The 26,253-nt window shown below is 43.2% G+C and overlaps 1 protein-coding gene and 1 long non-coding RNA gene across 2 annotated transcripts in view; one reads left to right on the top strand and one right to left on the bottom strand.

The window, feature by feature from the left end:
• LOC127687414 (uncharacterized) overlaps nucleotides 1-7,641 on the bottom strand; it is a 95,154-nt gene extending 87,513 nt beyond the window's left edge. The window contains exon 1 of the long non-coding RNA XR_007978379.1: nucleotides 7,510-7,641. This is a non-coding gene — a long non-coding RNA (uncharacterized LOC127687414). The remainder of the gene's footprint in view (nucleotides 1-7,509) is intronic.
• Myt1l (myelin transcription factor 1 like) overlaps nucleotides 1-26,253 on the top strand; it is a 394,986-nt gene that overhangs the window by 299,094 nt on the left and 69,639 nt on the right. Inside the window, exons 12-18 of the mRNA XM_052186010.1 lie at nucleotides 3,848-3,938; nucleotides 5,671-5,778; nucleotides 8,870-9,084; nucleotides 15,551-15,801; nucleotides 17,792-18,028; nucleotides 20,425-20,546; nucleotides 21,890-21,958. Of these exons, the coding sequence (XP_052041970.1) occupies nucleotides 3,848-3,938; nucleotides 5,671-5,778; nucleotides 8,870-9,084; nucleotides 15,551-15,801; nucleotides 17,792-18,028; nucleotides 20,425-20,546; nucleotides 21,890-21,958 (1,093 nt within the window). The remainder of the gene's footprint in view (nucleotides 1-3,847; nucleotides 3,939-5,670; nucleotides 5,779-8,869; nucleotides 9,085-15,550; nucleotides 15,802-17,791; nucleotides 18,029-20,424; nucleotides 20,547-21,889; nucleotides 21,959-26,253) is intronic.

Raw genomic sequence — 26,253 nt, 5'->3', positions numbered from 1 at the left:
GGAAGCTTCCCCTATCTCCTGGATATTCTGGGCACCAGCTCTGAAGAGTGGCTCACCCTGAAGCTGACTTCCCGGAGTAGGCTCCCAGGCTCACGTGGGCTCTGGTCCTAGCCTCAGGTTTATTTACTCTGTTATCCCCAAGAGGTCATTTCTCTATTTGGTCTCACATATTACAGAACTACACTAGCCAGCCTCTAAAACAACCTATCCACACTGGTCTTCTAGAAATCCCAGGAAAAGGAGGCCTTGGGGTTCCTGGCCAAATTTCTGAATTACTGCGAACTGCCCAAACCGCATTCAGAACAGTTTTGTTACAGCCACTGCAATCTGTTGCATATCACACATGCATCTGCACACTAAAGATGTTAAATGAACAGGGTTGGATCTGGTGGGGTTTCCTTTTACATCTTTCTACATCTTTCTAGTAGACAGGTTCTGAAGCTATAAAATCAATCTGTAGAAAGTGTTTCCTTTAGATTTAAAATGATATATATCCTTTTCTTTTTTTACCTTTTTCTTAGCAAGGAATATGCCAACTGTATAAAATCAATGAGAATCAATTGTCCGAGGCATGCATGCCCGCACGTGCATACACACACACACACATACACACACACACACACACATACACACACACACACACACACAGGTTCAGGAGTGAGTGAGATGATGGATGCCTCAGATGCACCTATAGCATGTAGTGTCCTCCTTTAGCTTCCTGTGGGGGAGGAGGTTCATGGTGTGGCTAGATAGCCAGCTGAATCAAAGGCATTTTGAGAAACATTCTGTTACCATGGGCACCCTTGAAATCCTTGAGGCACAAACCTGTCAAAGGTCAGGCAGCTCTTGGAGTAGGGCAACATTAGACATAGGGAAAGCTACATATTCTCTGGTGAAATATGTTCTTTTGCTATTGTGGCTCCAGGTTCTCAATGTCGACTAAAATGCATGTTTCCTGTAACTGTCTTGAGAACGATTATGAAAAGTTGTGAAAATAAACAAATCCAGGTGTGTTTATAATCCCGTGTGTTACATGACAGGGAGACGCATGGTTGATGACAGCGGCTTCCACATGTGAGCACTGTGGTGGGTGCTTGGCTGGCAAACGCAAGCACTGACCCATTCAATGCCATAAACTCCCCAGGGAGCACTGCCCTGTTTACCAGATGAAGAACATGGCGATCTGACTCCATCTTCTTTCTCTTTCAAGGGAAGCACACTGGCTGGCAATAGGTGGCTCAGTACCTTAAAGTTCATCTGAGCAGGAGTTGAACGGGTCTGAACTCAGCTGTAAATCCATGCCAATTACCAAAGCCATCATCAATCTGAACCCTGGACCTGGTGTCACCATTTCAGTTCTAACCTGCTTCTCGGCATCAGGCACTCTGCAAGTTCTCAGTACAAAATAAGGCACCAAGGCTGAGAGCTAATGCTTTAGGAGGGTTTCTTTATGGGATTCTTTTTCCAGGGCATAGGTTTTTGCCTTCAAGATCAATCCTTCTCAATGGATAAGAATTCTCCTTGACTCTCTATTTTCACAGGAAGTATCTAGATGTGGTTCAAGTATGTGTTTTGCCCTATTGAACTAGAAACTGACTAGGCCTGCCCTGACTGGTCACAAGCAGGCCCATCTTAGCAGTAAGTGTAGCTCAAGTATGACCTGGTCTTAAAAACTCACTGTCTGAAGAAAAGCATTTCAAAGGCAGGCATGGGTACATTCCTATAATCCTAGAACTTGGGAAGTAGAAGCAGGAGTGTTGAGTTTGACTCTAGCCTGGTCTATATGAGATCCTGTCTCATGAAGGGTATACCCTACATGGAGGTACAGAGGAACTCTAACTACTTTCTCATGAGTAGTTCTTTATAAGACTGTAAAATGTAAAGGTAAATAGTAAGTAGAGTACTCCGTAGTAGCCTTATTTGTTTTTCTGGTCTGACTTCCCGTCCATTTCCACCCAGATGAATTTAGTGAAGGGCTCTGCCCTGTAACACACTGACTAAAGGACAAAAGGGCAGTTCTGTGCATAAGGAGACCCCAGCGGAGCCAGAGTTTCTGTTACCACCCCATAATACAGACTTAAAGTGTGCTGTATAGCGTGGGAGGATACCAAGAAGTGTCTAGTGGGTGGCACCCTGGGTGGCACTTTTTGAACCCCAGTAAAACGGGAGTGAGTTGCCAGGGAAAAGCATGAAGTGGGAGTGAAAGAAAGGAGCCCAAACATAGGCTTGTGTGGAAAGGTGAGGTAAAGAAGGAGCTATAGGGGCAGCAACCAGGTAAAATAACATTCCTCAAAAGCCCAGGAATGAAGGCCATGGCTGAGGTTCAGAAGGAACCTAGGAGGAATGGTTAGAGGTCACTGGGCTTCCTGTTTGAAAGTCTTCTATAGATGCTTCAGAGAAAGACTGGGTAAAGTAGTGAGGGGTGGCGCCACAAACTGATGAAGGGGAAATGGTTTGAGACAGTTCACAGAGGCAGCCTGCAGACTGAGAAGCAGATGCCACTACAGGTGTGAACTGAGCATACGGAAGTTTCTGTGTCTCTACTTAGCAGGACACAGACACTTGAACTCTACCACACAGTTAAGCCTGAAAGGTGTTTGCTCTCTCCAGGGAAGATTTAATAATAGAAATATTTAGCATAAAAAGAAAAAAAGGCATGTGTTGAGGTAAAGAGGAGTATGTGTCATTCTCACAGAGCAATAGGCTAGTAAGATTGCAGATTTCAAGGAGAAGGGCATATCTTCCTTTGCGCGAGGGATTCCTCTGAAAGGGGATCTCCGAGGCTCCCTCCAGGCCCTCACAGGAAATGAGCTGAATGCTGGCATTTCCACCTCAATTCATATTTACTGAACTTTAGCCAGATCTAAAGAAGAGGCAGGAGCTATGAACGCTTAAGAACAAAACAACAATGGACTGTTTTTAAGGAATTCACCAATAGTAAAGACACTAAACATGGACGGGCATAAGAGCAAGGGCATGAAAACTACACAGGGCTCAGCAAGACAATGACTGCTCCACGGGAGAAGAGCCATGGGCAATAGTGACAGGTGTGGGCAGACATGGCTGAGCAGAGCTCCCAGGGCCACTCGACCGAAGGCAGGCTTTGCAGGCAGTTAGGACTGGGCTTCGCAGACATCTGGCTCAGACAGACAGAGCATGTGGCGAGCGGGCTCTTTTGGAGTCAGTTGTCTTGACTTCTCCAGCACTCCTAACTCCACAAGCCTCAGCAGACAGAGGGTGGGGCAATAAGGCCCAGCCTCCCTGGATGCCAGCAGGCAGTGCCTCGTGCCCTGGGGACCAGCTCTCTCTTCTTATTTGTTAATTTCATGTGGTTAAAAAAAAAAAAAAAGCAGAGATCTAGTTATTCCTGTTCATTCTACTGAAAGCACAAAAGATATTGATTTCCTAAATAAATGTGATTTATTTAAAAAACAAGGCTTAAAGTTTGGCTCACTCGCATCAGACTTTCACAATCCCATGTGTTTCCAAAGCACAGGCATGATTTTTAAACGCCCAGGCTATGTGCTGTTACATGGCTGTTCAGCATCCAGTGCTTATCTATGGGATACACTAGGGTGGCCCTTGCTTCAGTCCCACGGGGGACTATTCCGTTATGGCGCTCTCTGACCCCCGTGGCTCCCTGCCAGTGCACCCTGCTTTGCATGCCTGAGTACAGTCATACAAACTTCTTTCTCTTCCCACATATATTTCCTGGTCATGCACATCACAGACGTTTGTAGTTTGTCATAAACTTATCTAGCCTGTTGAAACAATTACATATTGTATTATTATTATTTCTCTTTTAATGCTGGGCTATTTTTTTTTTTTTTGCCTCTCCTTTGTCAAGTTCTTGCCATGCATGAAAATGTTCTCAAGTGTCCCACTCCAGGCTGCACAGGCCGAGGGCATGTGAATAGCAACAGGAACTCGCACAGAAGGTAAGCCACTCTCTGCCGGGGTCTATGCTAGAAGAGGCCATTCACAGCCCTGCCCCGTGGTAGCTCTTTACCACTGTGTATCCCGTCCTTTCCACCAAAGGAGACTGGCAGACGTCACACGGTGCTCCTAAAGAGTTGGTCACAGCATGCACAGGAATGTCAAAGGCTCAGCTGCCCATTTTTTTGAAGATTTAATTTCTTCAGTTATGTTGTCTCCTCTAGTGTAATAGAGCACTGTTTCCTCACAAAGTCACCTACTTGGTACAGCGTCTAAGATGGAACCCACAGCCACTTAAATGAAAGTGACCAGAAGGACTCCAGGAACCTTCCCTCACAGGAGAGGCAGGGTTGTGAACTAGAACACAGCAGGGCTAATACAGATGACTAACTTGGCTGCTCTTGAATTTGATGAATCCCCTGGCCATCAGTATCAACATCATTAAAATATGAGCAGATGTCCAAACGCATCTGGTAGGGGTACACCAGTGAGGACGCTGCTCCAGGTCAATGGTTTTAACTGGACTACTGCTGAAAATATACATCATCAGAATTGTACTCTTGATGGTGTTCCAGCTTTCTCTCCCATCCTCTTCAGACATTGTAAGAGTCACTAAGTTCCTCTGAAAATCCAGGTGATACCAGATCACTTCTTTTGCAGTAGCAAAATGTAACTCTGTTAAGATTTGTCTTGCCCTGGCTTAGGTTTATTCTTAAATGGGAGAAGGAAGCTGTAAAATCTCTCTTAATTTTTGTCTCACTGGTTAGTTACAACAAGCAGCTCAGCTACTGGTGTTAAGTTTATAATAAAACAGACCACAGTGTTATGCCCTGCAGTGCCTCTCTGGTACAGAGTCTGCAGGAGCTGGCAGCGATGCAGGAGATCCCAGCTGAGTGCTGTGCAGAGCCTGCAGTGTCAGTTCCTTTTTCTGCCATCAGAACATGCATGCACATGGATGGACACCCACACAGATCTAGAACACAGAGGCAAGCATGCAGATACTATGTCTCCCTTTGGAAGCAGGTTCGAACAAAAGAGGCCTCACTGTTCCCTCTGCCATACTGACCCAGCTGAACTAGATAAGAATCACATTTGACTGAAGTCCTGGAGGCGGTCCTGCTGTACCTCTCTTTCTTTCCCCCTCCTTTGGTGAGCTAAAGTCAGAATTCCTGAAGCCTTGTCAATAGATACCTCTGGCATCAGCTCAGAGTGCCACCTTCTGGTATAGCCAACTAACTGTCACTATTGAATCTGTCAAAAAAAAAAAAAAAAAAAAAAATGCCTTCCCTAGCTGCCATTGCCCGGTCTGCATAAATGGTCAGTACTCCAGAATTTCCGCCTGAATTTTTGTTTGTTTGTTTTTGTTGTTTTTTGAGACAGGGTTTCTCTGTGTAGCCCTGGCTGTCCTGGAACTCACTTTGTAGACCAGGCCAACCTCGAACTCAAAAATCTGGCCACCTCTGCCTCCCAAGTGCTCTGCCCGAAATTTTAACCAGCTTGTTTTGCGTTTGCTTCCTGGAATTTGGTATGCTCGTTGGACAGGTTTGGTGCTGTCATAAGAGCTATTTGCCAGAGCCTAGGAAATATACAGTACCAGGCAGCCTGGGAAATTCTGCTAGCTCCATCTACCTCAGGGTCATCTTAGATGGATGAAGGACAGAACATGGTAGGTGTTATCAGCATGTGGCAAGCCATTTGAGACCCCTCAATTAAATCTATCTTCTGTCATTGTAGCCTCTCTGGATGCCCTATTGCTGCTGCAGAAAAACTGGCAAAGGCTCAAGAGAAACACCAGAGCTGTGACGTGTCCAAATCCAACCAGGCCTCAGACCGAGTCCTCAGGTACTCAACAGAAGTGTGTTATCAATGCTTCTCCCTCAGAATCTATCCTGACCTGGAGCAGAGAGAATGCTTGAGACCCTCCATGGAGTAGATGTGCTCTTGGCAGAGGGAAGACATGCCAGATTAGAAACTGAGGCCTGTACCCTCTATCGTGAAAGATTATGTAGAAGCCTGGTGGTCAGTGTAACTCCCAGGTCTCCAGTGGCTCAGTGTGGCTTCAGCAGTGAGAGAATTGGATGTAGTTATGTGATTTGTAGTCCTGACAATTCATAAGTCTATGAATGCTAAATAAAATAGAAAAGTTTTAGAAATTAGTAAAGTTAGCAGCCCAAGATAATTTTTTGAAGTAAAGTACAGCACCTGCTTATGGGTGGCACTGGTCTTTTTGAAAATTCAAGACTAATGAATGCCACATTCCCTGTGCTTGGAAGTTTTCTGTATGAAGAGCCATCAAAGCTGTCATCACCCCTTATCCTCACACACCCTGAGGCGTGGGTGGAAGTAGGTGGAATCACTGCCATTTGACAGGCAGGACACAGCACAAGGGTTCATGACTACCTGAATTAGTACTGCAGGTTAATGTGGAAAAGTCCCGAGGGGCAAGACTGAACCCCGTTTTCCAAAATCGGAAAGGTGATTATTGGTAGACGAAGACATCTACATTCCTCACAGACTCCACGCACATCTCATGAAACCTGTGACAGTCCGTGTACTTCTGCTTTCTTACTCAATCTCATGACAATGTCTCCCCATACAAACGCTATCACCCTAGTGTTCTCATTTGAATATACCCAATTACATGGATGTCCTATCAGAGCCATAACTCTGTGCTAGCTCAGAGGCATACAGGCTGTCTCTAAAGAATAATGATCAATAGTTTCCCATAGATACAGCATTTGGCCTCTACTAAAGGTATTTCTTTGGGATAAGTTACTTGGAGAAAATCACCATGCAAGAGATAGGAACACCTAGGTCCTTATTGATTATTTCATAGGTTTTTTTTTTTTTGCAATAGAATTAAATGCCCTTTCTCCTTTGATAAAAAGTTAAAATGTTTCTAGAAAATTTAAAATATTTAAACAAAAATAAGAAACTAAATATAACTATAATCCCTCTATTCCAAGTAATCCCTCTCTGACTTTTGAGAGTCTCTGCATTATGATGAGAACTTAGGTGAACCTCTTGTCTGCCTCTCAGTTTCCTAGTTACTGTCACAATCACAATCACTTTACAGATAGGACTGAATACTAAAAAAACTGTCCAACTTCTTTCCCACCTCTCAGTCCACTAATCTTTGGAGGATCCCTGCAAACTCCCAAGGCTGTTTAAGGAAGCAGAGTCCTTAGCCAAAGGGAAATTATGAAAAAAAAAAGTTCAACAATGTAATGTTCTTATTCTAATACCACATCACAAAAACTGCCTTTAAAATGTAAGCAACTAAAAGAAATGGCAAATGCCATGTGAAATCAGGGGCAAATTATACCACTTTTCTGAGTATGAAAAAACGTATACCAACATTTTAACAGTTTTAAGTCTGAAAGAATTCTAGGTTATCATCTCTTTCAGCAGTTTTTATATTTTCTAAACATGTTTCCAATGAACTGGTGCGACTGTAGCAATCAGACAAGCACATACAGGCCGAGCCTCAGGGAATTACCCCTGTCCCACAGAGAACGCCCTTAGCACTCTGGCCTTGCACGAACCCTCCCAGCAGTGGCCGCACGAGCTCACCCAACAGCTGCCATTATCCACACCAGAAGTCCAGGAAGTGATTCCCAGCGAAGTGCGCGCGGAGTATTATAGCTGAGGCCATGTTTCGGGTCCATGAGTCCTGCCTCCAGCTGGCTGAGGACAGGCCATGTTTCCGGCAGGGACAGGCCATGTTTCCGGCGGGAACAGGCAGTGTTTCCGGCTGAGGACAGGTAGTACATCCGGCGAGGAACAGGCAGTGTATCGAGCAGAGGTACGGGCTGTGTTTCCTAGCTGGGTGCGGCAGCAGTGTTTCAGGATGACGACGAACCGGCAGTATTTCCCAGTGAGGTACGGGCAGGATTTCCAGGTTTGAGTCCACCGAGCAAGAAAAAGGTTGTCGTCCGTGATTGGCCTTTGTAAATAATGTGAGCAAACACTAACACATGGCCCACCATATTTTTATTGTTTTGTTTTGTTTTTTCCCCTGCCATAACACCCATTTTTTCTTGAGGCCTTATTTTAAAAAAAAAAGACATAAATTGGAAATAGAATGATCAACAACCCCCCCTGAAATTAAGGACGCTTTTAAAAAATCAAAAATGGTGATGATATGGGGATGCCTGCCTGCAAGAACTTTCAGCAATATTTTACCTTAAAAAAAGTTTAAGACTTGAGAGTGAAATGTGCAAACACCTCATTGGTGAAAGAGTATAAGGGGACCAATGTTCAACTTCTTTTGTGTTTTAGTGATTTCCACTTATAAAATAAACACAGGACTGAACATCAGTGAAGGACTAAGAATCAAAACCTCCATTTAAATATTTTATTCCAAAGTCTAAGATAAAGGACTACTAGATAAAGAACATTGAAGGAACATGAATATTTATTTGATCTTAGGTTAGGTTTTCTTATAATTCTTTTTTAATGCCCAACTGGATTAATCCAGATCCAATTTTGTCTCATTCTGTGTCCCTATGTGTGTCTATTTCTTCTTATTTTTAAGAGTGCATGTCATTTGTGTGATTCCTCTACTCTTTGTAAACCCCACAAATGCAATGCCTATATATCAGATTTTTCCTCAACTACCTGTGTCATATTTTACCACCATTCTTCCTGAAAGAGAGAGAAAATGATAACATACATTTTAAGTATTCTATTACTTCTTTTTATATCTAGTATTGACTTTTAGTCAGATAATTTATTTGGGATATATAATTAAATCAGCCTGTCTTTTTTTCTTTTTTTTTTTTTGTGGGGAACTAGGACTAAAGTCTAATGTATGAAAGGTCTTGAATCCTTGGTAGATAAAAGAAATCATATGTACTATGACAAACATGAATCATGTTGCATGGGCAGCAATGAGAAAGCAGGCTGATGTTGGTTGTCTGTTTATTTTCAGGCCAATGTGCTTTGTCAAACAGCTTGAGATTCCTCAGTATGGCTACAGAAACAATGTTCCCACAACCACACCGCGCTCCAACCTGGCCAAGGAGCTTGAGAAATATTCCAAGACTTCGTTTGAGTACAACAGTTACGACAACCATACTTATGGCAAAAGAGCCATAGCTCCCAAGGTGCAAACCAGGGACATATCCCCCAAAGGATATGACGATGGTAGGAGGTGCACACTCTTATACATGGGAGACACGTTGCCATTGATGATGTTGTTGTTATGTGTATCCATGTCCTGCAGATCACCCAGTGGGTGTCAGAGTGACACTACACATGGCAGAGTCCTGTGTTGCATGCCCCAGGCCCAGGAGGGGAAGGTCGAGACACCTGTGGGCAAGAGGGGCACTGTTTCTGCAATGACTCCAAGGCATTGGCCCCTGGATGGTTACAGGGTATAGCAAACAAGACCCTGGGCCCTCAGTCTTTTGGGGGTATGGCTGAGCTGGTACCTTTGTCTAATGAGCCTCTTAAAAGGCAAATACCCAAGACAAGTTTCACTAGAAGGAACAGGTTAAACTATTTTGAGAAGTTCCACATTGCCAATGTTCTTCAAGGGTACATATTAGAAGCTTTTGAGGGCCTTGTTCAAGGTCTGTGCACACGCTGCACCCTAGACTAATTAAGGTGGATCCCTGGAGATCCTCTGTGTACTAGTAATTTGTCTTAGAAGCTACCCAGGACTTTTGATTCAGCCAGCCCCTTGAGCAAACCAGGCCTGAGTTCCTTCTTTATCTGGATATCAGGAAGTCTCTATCTGGATATCAGGAAATCTCTATCTGGATAGCAGGAAGTCCAGCCTCAGTGTGGGACATTTGATACTGAGCCTTGGGATCCCTGCCTTCTTAGAACTAATGTACTTACAAGTCATCTGATGATGTCAGAGTCTGGTTTGATACTTTCCTGTACATGGAAGAAGAGGGGATTTTAAAGAGTTAGTGCCCCTCTCTGTAAAAGATACTTAAAGTCATACACCATATGCATGCAAAGTATTTAAAAGAAATGTCTGGGAATTTAAAAACCGTTGTAACAATCCAACATAAGATGCTGTATATATTTTAACTACACTTTTCTTATAGAGACAATAAGTAATTTGTTTTGTGAATGAAATTTAATATTTCATTGACATTTCTTATATTGATTGTCTATGTGTATCATTGGGTCTTTGATGTTCAGATAAATAGATAGACATAGAACAAAAGATATACTACAGGTATCATGGAACTAAGTTTATTGGGTTTCTCTTTGGTAATAATTGCTTGCTAGTTTCAAGTCTCAAAATTTGATCACTCAGTTGCAAATGAAGGAAACAAAGGAAATTATCTTCACACAGATGTAAACTCAGTTGATAGACTTTTCAATCCATTGACAGTGCATGGTGATTCAGTTAATCTCTTCATTAGATGTCCTTTGTCACATTCCTATTCCAAGACTGTAGTCCAGGACACTGTATTCTGACAAGCAACTCGACGAGGCTTTCTCTTTTGACCTTACTGACTTTATCCTGGGCACATATGGAGAGTCATGGCCATATCTTAGAGCCACACACCTTTTCCTGGACTGTAAGTGGATCTGTCTGGGCTACCTCAGCTTTGTACTTCATGAGCTACAGGGTCCTGGACCAAAGGATCTTCTAGTGTACTCCCTTGAGAGTAGAGGGGGACTGAGAGTTCCTGCTCAAGGCTACTGGAGAGAGCAATGGTGGTCAGGTGGTTTGTGGGTGCTCTTTTTCCACCATAAAGGCAGGAGTGAGCATATTTATTGGTTCTGATTCTCCCATTCACAGACAGATAGCTGTCTTGAAAGCTTGGACTATGAGCCTGGGATAAGTCATACTTTGCATTGGTTCACCAGAAAAGACAAGTCTATTGAACATACTCAATTAAACTACAGTATTAGATTTCTAGGATATCAAGAAAAAAAGAAATAGCAGCCTTCCACTACAACTTTCTGAGAAGCAAATAAAAGTTCTAGTTCTCTCCTGTTGCAGACGGTTACTTCTAAAAAGGGCCCACCTTGGACAAAAGTACTGAATCATAAGGTTGTATAGGAAACCCCGTGCCTGGGTACCAAAAGGTAGATTACAATGTAGTTGACTATGGCATAGTCACCCCCCTGTTTGCCCCAGACTTCTTTCAAGCTCAAAAAGAATGTACCTCCTGCTCTTATAGAAATAAGAGAATCTGGCCTGACAGAATTTATAGTTCTTAAGGACTGGGAACACTGACTAGAAGTGTATAGGTATATAGCTAAGCAGTAGGGCCTAGATATCAGCTCTCCTGCAGTCTTCTGTCAACCATCTGCTTCTACCAGACACCTCACCAGTGGTTGCTGTATGCCAGTCTTTAGGCTGCTTGGTCTGTCCTTGGCAGAAAGGTTCAGAGGTAAGATGAAACATAGAAGTGTGTGACATGCATGTGTGCATAGGGAAACATGGCTCATTCTGTATGAAGAACTGGATGAGTCCCACCAAATGGCAAATTGTATACTTTGTTCCAGGGTTGGAGCAGGCATGATGTTCAGGGATGCCCATGGATTTGGTGATCTAGGGAGACCAGAAAGAAAAGCAAGGTTCAACCGTAGGGGCTGAGAGAACAGCCTCCTCATATTGTCTGTCACAGTGAATCTGGACACCTCACATAGGAAGATGATGAGATGGGAAGGGAGGAAAAGGGACAGCTCAGTCCATGAGTGTAAAGTTATCATCTCCTTCCCCTATGTCATGGGCAGCTAAGAATAGCTCTTAGGTCTTTAAATGCTGACAAGAAAAATCAAAGGAAGGGTGTCTCATGACATAGGAAATATATGAAATTTTAAATTCCATTGCTGTGATTAGGAGCTTTTGGTCACTCCATCTTGCTTGTGGTCAAGACAGATGTCTAGGTCAGTAGCACAACCGAGGACTTAAAATGATGCCTGTATGGCCCTGCAAGCCTCCAGTGCTTTCCACCAGGTCATTTGCAGGACAAATTGCTAGTGTCGGTGCTGCATCTCTGGGCACAGCTCATCACTTAGGTTTGCTGCTGCCTTCTGTCATTTTACGACAGCTAACCATGTCCTTTGCAAATACACTACCTGCCTTCAGTGCAGCTCTGTGTCCAAACTCTGGTCTGTGCACTCATGAGTACACCAATATGTTAGCTCTCAGTGGACAAAGTGCCTGGTCCTCAGAGTCTCCAGACCTTGTCATGGAGGGTGGGCCAGGAAGGCAGTGGCCGTGCAGAGGGATTCTGACAGGGGATAATCAGGCCCTCTGAAGACCTGGTCCCCCAACATATGCAGACAAACTCTGTTCTCCATGGAGAATTCTGAATCCTCATCTCTGCCAGCTTATAATGCACAACAAAGAAGTTAAGGGCTAAGTGAATTAGCTCCTCTTCTGAAAGCAACCACCTTGGTGAACAGTGTCCCCTATAGTCCTATATATCCGGTTCTCATGGATATTGCTGATTGTATGGTCATTTGTCTATTCCTTGAAGGAAAATGAAAAAGAAACAGACATACTTAAAGGAATGTGAGACTTTCCAGAAGCAGAGTAGGCTGCGAAGGAGGTTTTAGCTGCAGGGTTTGTGTTGGTTTTGCCACTAGGTTTTCAGTCTTTGAAGGCAGCATGTTTATTTAGCCTTCATGGAGGATCTGTGATGACGTTCTGTCTTCTTCAGCCAGGGACGGAATGCAGTCTGAAAGTAGTAATCAATGTGGCTGCCTGGCTATCAAGCCCTGGTGGCCTCTGGGAGAGAAGACGTCATTCTCTTCCCATCATCTGCTGGTTCCTAGGATACGTAGTTTCATCTGAAATAGACCATTCTGCCAAGGAAACAGAAAGTATAATTGACCACTGTAATTCTGATCAGACATGGGGGAAGACAGTAACAGGGCATCCCAGGCAAATGCCCTCACTGTGCAGGACTTTTGGCCTCAGCCCCAGGAATGAACACCATGCTGTGGTGGCCTTAGTGACTCGGACACACAGTTCTGTGGATGTCTGGTGTTAGCAGAGTGAAAGACATCGTTTACTTGAACTAATTGACCTACAGTCAGTGTTAATTGTATTTCACATGGAACAAAAACTACTATGTAGACTCAGTAAAGGAAGGAATATAGATGTGAATATGACCCTAGCTATATGAGTGATGGCCAGCTACATGTAGAAGCTGCTAGCCTTTTGCACTGCCCACTTGTCAGAATGCAGGTATCATCTCCTTGTTGTAAAGGACTGGAAAAGTGCATGCTGCACTGTATTTACACTTACAACTTCAAGATAATGGAACGTGATCAGAGTGAGATAAGAGAAATGCAGTCATTTTAAACATTTATTTTAGTAAATAGTTGCCAACAGATGTAGTGTTTCTGAGCAGATGAAATGCTAGGGCAAAATCAGACATATTCTCCCTGGTCTGCAGCCCAGGTGCTTCTCTGTATCTGCTGCCTACCCTGAACAGCCCCAGTGTCTGTGTCTCTGTGGTGGGTATATAGCAGCATGCATGGGGAGGTAGAAAGCTAGGGTACTTGGTCTAAGAAGCAATTGTCATGAGACAGGATGCTGCAGGACATAGCTAAAATCCCAGAGACACCTGCCAGCTGTCCTCTAATTCTGTGCCCACATACCTAAGTAGGGACACTCCACAGCACTGAGTGGGAATATCATCCTCCTGCTCGGATACAGCCCTACATAGTGAGACCCTGTCTCAAAAAAAACAAAAACAGCAACAACAAAAAACAAATAAAACATAAGTAATTTTTTTCCTGGAGCACTAGCTTGCCATCCTCATTTAAAAAGAAAAAAAAAAAATAAACCTTGTTAAAATGAGGAGGCAAATGCTGATAACACCAGCATTTTGACTTGGTAGGTAATTGCAGAAGGCTCTTCAGTTCTAGACTAGCCTATACTATATGGTGAGCTTTATCTCAGAGACAACCTCATCTGTGATATTGAGCTTTTCTACTGATCTCATGCTCTTATTATCAAAAAAGAAAAGAAAAACAACAACAACAAACATGTAATGATGCAGAGTCATTAACTTGAGACCACATCCACAACATTTCTAATTATTGTAGGTATGGCCCAATGTTACCCTCTAGGCCCATGTGCAGGCCTCTGCCTGGTCCCCTGTATTGTCCTCAGTCACTCAGGGGCTCACACATGCAGTTCTATAACCATGCTAATGGAATTTACAAAAGAGAGAATCGAGCAAGCGGGTGGCCACTGAGCCCTCCTCCTACCCAGTACAGAAGTTGCCCCTGTGCTGCTCAGGCTGATCATGATCAGTCAACTAACACTGTAGAATTAACCCTGTGTCCAAGTGGCTTCTTGTCCTACATGAGCTGTGTTGAAACTGTCATTCTGTAGAAGGACATCTGGATGAAACAGTTGCTTGTGCACTTTGTTTCCGAGTGTAATGGCTGAAATTTGAATGAGGTGATCACTATTGCTCCAGGATCTGATCATCATGGCCTTATATGGAGTAACCTGAGTTTTATTAAAACTTTTTCCCAATACCCTATCTACCCCGAGTCTTAAGCAGGCAACATTTAATCCAAACTCACATTACCAGTGAGGGTCATTTCACTCTTTAGTGTTTGGAAATAATTTTATAGTATGGATTGCAAAACCTTTGTTAGTCGTGTGAGGTTTATGGTTCCTTTTGTGTATTTCTTCCTCTTTGGGGGACAACTGCCAAAATCATGCTATGTACAGAACAGGGAAAGACCCTCAGGTCATAATCCAGGAGCAGTGGTCAACCATAGGCCCCTCCCCTCAGTGCCTCTCTGCTCTCCTAACAGTTCTCTTTAGATAATTCCTCATTCTGAGGGGGCTGGGCAGAGTGTCTCTGTGGAATATCTGGTCTTAGCGAAAATAAATATTCTGTGAGCTCAACTAGCTGTGCGTGTTAGTGTAAGGGACCCATCCTAATAAATCAACCATGAAGGAGAGGCAGTGAAGCGGCTCTGGAATTAACCCTTACTCCCAAATACTTGCTGGTTGTATATGAGGGTGCTAGCATGAATGAATGCTAATCAAGGTATCTGCAAGGAAAGACAGCCTGCAGGCAAATGAAGAGCTGACCCAGGTACCCTCTAGTGTCCCATGTTCACCAGGGACAAGTCTCTGTCCTCGGCACAAGCCAAGCTCTTCCTTCCCTCTAACTCCAGAAGCCTGTCTAAGAATTACAGGACAGTGGTGTTTGGTTCACAATAGCTGGTATGCATGCCCTGCCAGAAACTTACTTTACAAAGCCCGTAGATCTAATAGCCTCAGTGGTGGTTCTTGGAGATCCTGAGAATCTGGGTCACCAACACAGGTGACACTGAATCCAAATTGGTATCCACAGCCACATGTGGCTAGAAAGAGTGGTCAACCTCTCGATGTTGCTGTAGCCAAGTCCTGTCCTACCCAAGTGGGTAGATGCTGCAGCATACATGAATAGCTTGTCAAAACAAGGGTGATCCTCTCCCAAGGTCATCCTAATTATCTGTTCTTTCAAGAAGGCACAGTGTAGAAAGGGGCAGAATCTGGGCTCTTCATGAATAACCCCCATTTCTGTGTGTATTAAGACGGGTGGGTCAGAACCAATTGTGTATCCAGCATCCTGGGTGCAGGGCCTAACCACACTGTCCTCTGTCTCTGCAGCCAAGCGGTACTGCAAGAATGCCAGCCCCAGCAGCAGCACCACCAGCAGCTATGCACCCAGCAGCAGCAGCAACCTCAGCTGTGGTGGTGGCAGCAGCGCCAGCAGCACATGTAGCAAGAGCAGTTTTGACTACACACACGACATGGAGGCGGCACACATGGCAGCCACAGCCATCCTCAACCTGTCCACGCGTTGCCGTGAAATGCCACAGAACCTATCTACCAAGCCACAGGACCTGTGTACTGCCCGGGTATGCCCAGCACCGAAGCCACGACCCATGGAAACTGGCTATGAGTTTGTTCACTGCCAGCCCTACAGCCCTGTGCCTCAGAACACAGGGCAACTGCCTTGGTCCCCTCCAACCCTAACTTGTGTCTGGGACATTAACACAGCCAACACCCATGACCTTTATGGTATCTGAGCTGAATAATACACAAAACCAAAAAGAGATACAGCTTGACATTTAAACAAGACAGTTTGTGTATCATTGTTAGATAAATGTGAGGCTATTTCTTCACCACATGCCTACTAGGTCACACAGGTCAGGGAAGCAAAGAAGTGACATCTGATTGCACTCTTGATAGTCTGTGGTCTCAGCCAAAACTGTGAGACAGCAACATTCAGGGAAGGTGTTTATTGTTTAATTTTTCATCTGTTAAAAGAAATTGTATTATTATTTTTTATTTTGAGATTATAAAACACACCTAGACCCATTTCCCTTTTTGAGCTATCACTTGTATATCTGTATGAATGTGGAGAGAAGCAGATATACCATAGTTCATGTATGGAGGTCAGATGATTTCCAGCAGAGGTTCTCTCCTTCTACCATATGGGTACTCTGACCACTGTCATGCTGCTGGCACCAAAGCCGAAGAGGAAGCCCTTAGGATGGGCAGAGAAGCGAGTGAGCTGTCTTTCCAGGGTTGTGGGCAAGAAGCAGTGTGTCAGGAAGTGTAGCCTGTGCACTGACCACCTGCCCTCAGTGTATCTGGAGGTTCTGGGTGCTGGCAGTAGTTGTCATAAATCATTGTGATGTATGTGATTGGAGGAAGACCAGTCACCTTATTCTTTGATTCCTTTGATGGTTTTACTCCACAGTAGTGGGATAGTGTCAGGGGACATGCACTCTTCATCGCCATCTGGGCTACTGAAAGCTAGTGCAGAAGCCATTCCTCTGCAGGGATAAAGGTAGAAATCTCTACCAGGGTTGTCTGGTTTTTCATTTTTTAAGAGTAATACTAAGATTATGATAATGGCTCCAATAGGGCGTGGTCTAAATTAGTATCAAAGCTTGGAGTTCTGTCACAGCAGCACTGAAAAATATATGAAGTGTGCAGCTCCAAGGGAGGACCCTTGTCCTGTGTGCCTTCCACCTTCCCACCAAAGGGACAGGTGGCTAGACATCAGAGGCCACAGGGTCACTCAAGTTAGAGGTCACATTTTTCTTTGAGAATCTGAACTCTCCTGAGAAAATGGAGTTTTAATTTGATGTTGCTTGTTCACTGCCATTGACATGCCTTCACCCCTGTCAGCACACAGACTGCTGAGCTCAGCCTATTTCAAGGCTTGCGTGTGTGTGTGTGTGTGTGTGTGTGTGTGTGTGTGTGTGTGTATGTGTGTGTGTGTGTGTGTGATGTCTTACTGTTTATTTTTAATCCATTTGACACAGTAGCAGATATGGAAATAACCAGGTCAGCTCAGTTCAGAATCCCCATAATAGGCCCTTGGGAACTGTACTACATACCACCTGTTCTGAAATGGAAATCTCTTGGCCCTGGATTTCATGTCAGAAGGAAAATTCTAGCACTTTCTCCATTCTTTCTTTAACATTAAAGTCTTTTTCTTTTCTCCCATTCTGGAATTATTGTCATCAATGGATTGCCAGGAAGACAGTTAAACTGCTGTATGATGGAAGTACAGAGGTGGATATGTGGACAGTGTATGGATGGGGGAAGACCAATGAGGACATGGCTGAAGTGATGATGGAGAGGGAGGGAGGGAGGGAGGGTGGGTGGATAGATGGATGGCAAATGGATGGATATATAGATAAATGATGGATGGATGGATGAGTGAATCTGCCAAGCAATTTCTCAGGTAGGCCTGTAGTAGTGGGCATGCCTGGGAGTTGATGACGGGGCAATAGCGGGTAATGAACTCAGCCTTAGCTGATGCTCATCCTTAGTCAGGGAAGGATGGGAAGGCAGTCAGGCCCTCTGGGTTAGACATTTTTCTTTCACCAGAACCCAGACATGGAAGTGGATGAGAATGGCACCCTGGACCTGAGCATGAACAAGCAGAGGCCTCGAGACAGCTGCTGCCCAGTGCTGACGCCCCTGGAGCCCATGTCCCCCCAGCAGCAGGCAGTGATGAGCAGCCGATGCTTCCAGCTGAGTGAGGGTGATTGCTGGGACTTGCCTGTAGACTACACCAAAATGAAGCCTCGGAGGGTGGATGAGGATGACCCCAAAGAGATTACCGTAAGTAATCTTAACATAAGACTTGCCTGGTTTTGATACCTGTTCCCTTTTTTTCCCTTTGATACGTGTTCTCCTTGCCCTGACCTGATTTTTTATGAGCCCTAGAGGGACCTTGAGGAAGAAGAGTCATTTGCACACTCTTGAGGAGAAAATGTATTTTCTCTCTAAATTTGACCTTTAGCTGATAAGGACTTAGAGAACATTTTTGGTTGATTCAGGGGAGATATATAACTGATATTGATTTGAGAGAAACAGACTATGGACTGTTTCAAACTTTATTTTCTAATAAATATGCATCATTACAAATTGTTTCTCCAGGAAATTAAAGAAAGGATCTTATTATTTTATTTTCAAACAAAACAATATTGCATTTTTATGATACAGTATAGGCAGGAGGATTGCTGGCACATGTCTGTAACCCCAACACCCAAGCAGTATAGGCAGGGAGGGTCAAGAGTTCTAGGCCAACTTGAGCTATATAGTGAGACCCAATTGCATTTAAAATAAGTACTTATTAAATGTGTTCTATGAATAAGCTCAAGCACTTAGTCTATACTTCTTGCATAATGTATCTTAGTGCAGGCATCCGATTCCTTAGTTATGGCAGTATTTTGTAAATGCCTGTGTTAAAGTATATATCTTAGTTTGGATTTTCAAATTAGTTTACTACTGTAATATAATACCACTTGAACTAAAAGATATTTTCTTTCTTGGTGTACTTCTGCATATGGGTGTTAATGTATGGGTGTACCCACATGCAAACATCAGAGAAGGCAGTCCACTGTCTTCCTGTGGCACTCTCTGCCTTATGTCTTTAGATAGCAAGGTCTCTCACAGAACAAGAAGCTCACTATCTAATGAGGCTGACTTGCCAGTGGTCTCTTGTACTTCCTTTTCCTTTCCCAATACTGAAGCAAACAGCACCCACTCCATACCCAACTTTTTATATAGGTTCTGGGGATTCAAACTGTGGTCCTTGTGTTTGCAGGGCAAGTATTCTTACCCATCCAGGCATATCCCCAGCCCTAAGAACTTTTCTGTACTGGAGATCATTTTTGGTGCTTACCACTAAAAGTTCTCAAGTCTTTATACATTGTAGAAAAGGAATAAAATTATGAGTGGAATGCGGAACACATATCAAACCAACAGTGCCTTAGAGTAGAAAAGGGACTGTTGCTGACACGTCTGACATTGAACCTTTTTGGTTTCTGTGCTGTATAGTTCTGGCTGACTTCAATGTATGGTGATCCCTGCCTTATCCCTCCCACCCCCAGTGCTAGAGATAGAGGTATGCACTGCTTCACTCAGCCTAGGTGCATTCTGCCTTGGTTCCTCTTCCATTGCTGTCATAAAACAACATGGCCAAGACAACTTAAATTGTAAGGGTTTAATTGGGTGTATAGTTTCAGAGCATTAGAGTCCACGATGGCAGAAAGGAGGCATGGCAGCATCAACAGCTAAGAGCTCACATCTCAAACCCCAGAGCCCACCTCCACTAAAAAACCTTCTACAACGACAAGGCCACACCACGAACTGCTGCCCAGGTATCTAAACATATGGTCCTGTGGGGGCCATTCTGACTTAAACCATTACAAGCTCTTATCCTCAATCTTCAAATGGAATTAAATACTTAGGCATTATATAAATGAGATCAAATTTGAGTGTCAAGCTAAATGTAAGGGTTCTTTGTCCCACAGTTAAACCATGACCATTAAGAAAGAAGAAATAGTTTCTGAATTTATTTTAATTAAAATCAAGCTTCCCTCCAGTAACAAAAGCCTCTTCACAATAGCCCATTCAGAAATAAACTTGCCTTTTAGCTTGTAGCATGGAATTAGGAAATATATATAGTGAACATTGTCCTCTCTAGGAAAATCTAGGTTACTTCTGCATGGAATCACCAAAAATAGGTACTTTACTTTGAAAAACTAATTTAAATTACAACTTAGCATAGTTGGTCTTCCATTGCCCTAATGTAGAAAAGTGCATATACATGGAACACTAACCACTGATTGGCCAGAAATTCACTCTAAAATGTTCTCAGGCAGAGTTCTCTTTAAGAACGGTTTCTCTTCCAATAGTCATACACATGAATACTGTCCAGGAAAGTCCTGGATTCTAGATTTAAAAAAAAAAAAAAAAAAAAAAAAAAGACCAGGTAGAGAAGTTTCTCTGGTTTCTAGAATATCCACTGCTCCTGAGCAAGATCCTTGAAAGTTTGAGCAGCCCATGGGCAGATCATCTTGTGTCTTCCAAGGGGCCTCATCAGAATACAGATACATTTGGGTTTTAAATATGAGTTGCAAAAGAACAGACAGGGCAGCCCGGCAGCCAGGGACCTTCAGCTGGTGAGTTTGGTTGCTGTATGTGGTTCTGAAGCTGTGTTCTGTCTACAGCCAGAAGACTTGGACCCATTCCAGGAGGTTCTGGAAGAAAGAAGGTATCCAGGGGAGGTGACCATCCCAAGCCCCAAACCCAAGTACCCTCAGTGCAAGGAAAGCAAAAAGGACTTAATAACGTAAGCATAGCATAAGGCGGCATGCTGGTTCTTCGTAAGTCTCCCTTCCCTTCTCCGGCTTACTTTTAAAGAACAGACCTGCATATGCCTTGCCGTTTGAGCATGCACATTCGCAGTCCAGGAATTCTCCAGCCGCAGTTGAGCAGAGCCAAAGGCTGCCTTGCACCTGCTTGAGGCTCCATTTCATTTAACCCTACGCATTGTGCAGCTTTCTCCACAGTGCTTAACTCCCCTTGCAGACATTGCAGCTAAACTGGAAACAATGAAACTTTTAAAAAAGTTTTTTTAAAAAAATATATATATACATATATATATGTATATATATATATATATATATATATATATATATATATACATATATATATGTATATATATATATATATAACTCAAAAGGTGAATCATGGTATGCACTCACTAATAAGTGGTTATTAACCTAGAAAACTGGAATACCCAAAACATAATCCACACATCAAATGAGATACAAGAAGAAAGCAGGAGTGGTCCCTGGTTCTGGAAAGACTCAGTGAAACAGTATTTGGCAAAACCAGAACGGGGAACTGGGAAGGGGTGGGAGGGAGGACAGGGGAAGAGAAGGGGGCTTACGGGACTTTCGGGGAGTGGGGGGGGGCTAGAAAAGGGGAAATCATTTGAAATGTAAATAAATTATATCAAATAAAAAAAAAAGACAAAAAAAAAAAATAAATAAATAAATATATATATACATATATATATGTATGTATATATATATATATATATATATATATACATACATATATATATATGTGTGTGTATATATACTTACTATTCTAGCTGTCTTTGTTTTTGTTTGGTGGCAGATATACAGCTCCAGGGTGTGATAGGAGTGGTCATGAGACTGGTAATTACGCCTCACATAGGTGTGACTTCATTTTTCTCATGGTGGATTCTGCCTTTTCAGTTTATTGTTTTCAGCTTACCTCAACAATGCTGTCAGAGTACAAATGTTGGACTGTGTGTCAACCCTCTGAGTGCTGTATGCTGCCCTTCAGTAGCATGCTGATTCACTTCTTACACAAGGATTGTTAACCTTAGGCCACCTAAATTCACAAAAATTCTTCTCAAAAAATTTAAACCAAAGACAAGGTATATTTTGTCTGATTTTTTTTCTTAAAATTATTAACAGAAATGCTTTCTTAAACATGCCCTTGATGGCATTTAAAGTCAATAATACAAACCTTCAGTACACAGCACTTGGCCCATTGCTCCTCTGCATTGAACTTTTAATTTCGGACTTTGTGTTGTGTTGTCTGGGTGCTGCTGCTGCCTAGGGGTCCACTCACTGTGTTTCCCGGCCTGTCTTACAGTCTGTCTGGCTGCCCCCTGGCGGACAAAAGCATCCGAAGTATGCTGGCCACCAGTTCCCAAGAGCTCAAGTAAGCATTTGGTTCACTACTTCTCTTTTAACAGTCTCTTTGCTGTTAGCTACAGAAATCAAGTGTCCTGATTGAAAGTGGTCTGGGAAGGGGTCCCAGTGACATCTGTGCCTAGTGGAGTTGGATGCTCTCTAGTTCTTTCATACCACGCCCTTTCTATCTGGAATTGTTTTTTCTTCAGATATGCATGTACTCCCAAGGAAAAATGTTTCTGTGTTACTTAAATGCTCAGAAAATTATTGTCTAACATTTTTAAAAATGGACGCCAGAGATAAAAATCTACTTGGTAATAGTCAGTTCTTAAACTTGTATTCTTCATTCTAAACACTGCCTAGGCCAGTGACAGTTCACCTCAGGAAACTGTGTGGTGTTGTCACTGAAACACACACACACACACACACACACACACACTAATAGCTCCCTCCGCTCTCTCTTGTAACTTTTAAACATAAATCTGGCATAAGTATGAGTCCAATGCCAGCACCAGCAGACCAAGACTGTTCTCCTTTATAATCGAGTGTACAGCACTCATTTCCAAGCAAGCTATGAAAGGAGTCAGTGAAATTATGAAAAGAACATTGAAACCTTACCCTCTCCATTTAGTGTGGACTTTGAGGTGTCTGTAAAGACAAAAGGCCAAGCTTGACGGCACAGCGTGATGACAGCATTTGCCCTTTAAGTGACAACCCTTGCTTCCCTGACCTTCCCTACCATTCTGTCCTGTGCATGGCTACAAAGATGCTGCCCTACCCCCAACCCTCCTGTTCCCCCAGCCCCATGACCATAGTCTAGGGGTGACCTGAGCATAGCCTTCTGTTTGACACCCATGTCATTTTTTTCAGGCTCCCTGTCCAGGGCCCTAGTGCCATAGACCACCTGCTCATGTTCAGTGACTTCCTGAACTAGCCCTCCTGTCGCACGCAGGACTCTGGCCTTGCCGTTGTCTTCCTGAACTAGCCTTCCTGCCAATCGCAGGACTCTTGCCTTGCCGTTGTCTTCACAAACTGTGAGCAGCTCGAGGGCTTCCTCTTGCCTTACAGTCTAGCAGCATGTAAATCAGTGCCTGATGGACAAATAGCTTTAGCAGCTCAAAGCAACACTCTTAGGAGCAACAATCCAGCACACTTTGCTCAGGCGTCTTTTTGCTGTGGCTTCAACTCACATTTCCCTCATGATCAAAATGTAAACAACTGCACTTGGACCTTGGCCAGCACATCAGGATGGGGCAGCATTCCTTTGAATCCCTTGATGAGGAATTCTTTGCAAAAGCCTGGTATTTCTCCAGTTGCAACAGGCCACCTGTACACAAGAAACTAGATTTTATGTGACTTGCACATTGCTTCTGACTGCTTAGTGTTTTGAGACCTGGGACCAGAACATTTTTCTGATGGCATAGTTCACATTGTCTTACATCTTTTAGTGTTGGGTTTGATGTTTTCAGGCAGTCCTGCCGTTTCTCCAAGCCACAGTTCTCCTTGTCTCATTTCGTCTTGGGAGATAGCTGGTCTTCTCGTCAGCATCCTCAGAGGAAGTTGTTGCCCTCGCATCCTCCAGACAGCGTAGTCTTGGCCAGTGCCCTCCTCTTTTGCTTCCTGACAGAAGGTTGTACCATCCGAAAACAGACAGTTGTGCCTGGTTTGGGCTCATCTAAGTTATACACATTTTCTGTTTGTCTTTGCAAATAAGTCCTTTGTTTGCTTGACCCCTGCTGGGAAATCTTTGCTTAATTCCTGCTGGGAAATCTAAACTTGACTAATTTTCTAAAATGATTTGTTTCTGTTCATGGAACTTCAAAACTAAAGATTTGGTGACTTCTTTAAAGAGACTAAAACTTAAACAGCCACTTTTTACTTGACAATATGTTCTCTACACACAAAATAAATAAACAAATAAATAAATACACCATCATGATATGATAGCCTTTTCTCTCAGCTTTTTCACTGATGGTTCTCAGTCCATCACTTCCTTGTAGAAATCAGGAAGGTTTGCTGTGAGCTTTCCCAAACAGAGCAGTAAAAACCATCCTTGAAAGATACCACAGCTTAGAATAATTCATGATGTGCCTATTGCAGTTGTGTTGACTCATTGGTCAGTTGTACAGTAGCATCTCACCTGAATGAGAAACTGAGTCAAGTCCCAGATTATTTATTATTCATACAACACTCTCTGCTACCAATAACTATGTTAGGAAGTGGATCCCAGTGACCTCAACTATCAAATGAAATTCCCTAGAAATTTTCCTCTTATCATTTACAGCACTGAACATTTATAGATGAGCATATTATAGCAAATAGCATATTAGAAGCAAATTCTTAGCCATGGACAAAATGAAAGTTGTCCAATGACCCACTGACCAAAAACTATCAGATTCCATAGGTCTGCTCAGTCATCTAGAACAGCCACTGTAGGGTGGTTTTAAGAAGAAATCAATAATTTGTGCCTAATTATGTACACTATGTAAACTAAATATGCATTAAAATGTTCCATGAATCTTACCAGCACTATGGAGTAGCTCCTGGGCCCCTGGTGTCTGTTGTGCACATCACATGTGCTGGGGGGGGGGGAACCTGAGGGCCAGAGGTCAGAGCACCATTCATCCACGTACATCCCCACCTACCCTTGATAGGACACTGAGGCTACAAGAGGAAAAGGGTGGACTAATGAGAAATAAGGTGACCTTTGAGGAGGAGCTCTGCTAATGTAAAATCCAGTTCTAAAGGATATTTCTCCTCTTTAAATGCCATTGTGTAAAATTCTCCAAAGGCAGCTATAGCCATGGTGGCCACCTTGAAGAGTCATAGCCTCCTGACTGCGGAACCTTTCCTACATAAGAGTCATATTCAGTGGCAGACACTGGCAGATGCTGGCCTGGGTTGGGTTTTAGTCATCTCAGTAACCAATCTAAACCAAGAAAATCAGCTTCAGACGGGAGTTATGAGCTCTTACGGTAGCCCCGACTGGACAGGCTTCCATTTACACTTCAGCCAGATCCTTCTGTCTTTTTATATGTATCATTAACTTAGTGCTGCTATGAGTATATTCACTAGGAAAGCAACTTTGAACTAAGGTTAGCCTTTGCTTATTTGGCTGGGGACTCATCATTATAGGGTAGATCCCAATTCTTGCTTGAATTTGGCATCCATGCTTACAGATTGTAATCTCTATAAGTATAAACCCTAGATTCTTGGGATTTACAGCACATACAGGAATCTTGGCCAAATGCAACCCTTAAAACTCAGGTTATATTTGTTTTAAAATAGCCTATAATTCAAAGAATTAATTAAATAAAACTGAGCCAAAATATTAAAGCTCACTATTTTTTTGAGCATTTTTGGCTTACATGTAAGCCCTAGGCAGGGGCAGGAGATGATTCATGTGGTCTCTCAGTGTATCTCTTGCCTAGGGCACACTGTGTAAGGGAATGGGAAACTCACCCATTTTTTTAGACCTCCAGAAGATCATCCTCACTTGTAGAGGTAAATGGTAAATATCCAAAACTTTGAGAATTACACCTGTCCTCCCTATGTGTCTGCTAATAACAGACAAATATGTTTCCTTAGCAGAAAGGTATGCTGACCTCTGCGTAAAGTGGGCCTCTTTTATGACCACAAGTTCCACTGAAGGGAATGGTAGGGGAAAGTGTTCATATGTCCTGCCCTGTCCTATTGGGAAAATTGATCTGTTCATCAGCTGACTTGGCCTTGAGTACCTGGGACACATCCTCACATTCTACCTGATGTAGAATACAGTTGTTCTTCTGCCTGTCACTCAGTACACAGTCTATTGAGACTTAGGCCCTGCTGGCCCTGAGAATTAGCTACTGCTCCCATTCTCTGTCCCTAAGTTTCAGGACAAACTCTACCTTGTCACAGTGAAACATGTCTTGTGTGTCAGGCTTTGACAGTGGATAGTGCTTTTCAGTTTGTCACCTTTGTGAGAAAAGGCTTTAAGCATGCTTGGGCCTATTGTACAACTCTAGGAACCAGCTAGGGTAAGTAGACTGTTTTGGTCAAGGGACACACACACACACACACACAACTAAACCTTGAACAGAGATCAACGCTATGTAAACCTCAGAGCTGTCCAGACACAGTTTAGTTTTGCTATGTGTTTGTGCCTTACCACATCCAGTGCAGATTATAGTAAACTTCAGAATAAAACATCAGATTCATATAATATAAAGAAAACAGGCACTGTGACCAAGACCTATTCTTTTCATGAAAAACCTGCTACAACATGAAATTCAGACCAAGAACCCTCTAGCCTAGCAGTAGGTAATCTATATTTGCCTCAGT

Source organism: Apodemus sylvaticus, chromosome 6 (assembly GCF_947179515.1).
Source record: "Apodemus sylvaticus chromosome 6, mApoSyl1.1, whole genome shotgun sequence".
Lineage (NCBI taxonomy): Eukaryota > Metazoa > Chordata > Mammalia > Rodentia > Muridae > Apodemus > Apodemus sylvaticus.
This window is presented reverse-complemented; position numbering and strand designations above follow the sequence as displayed.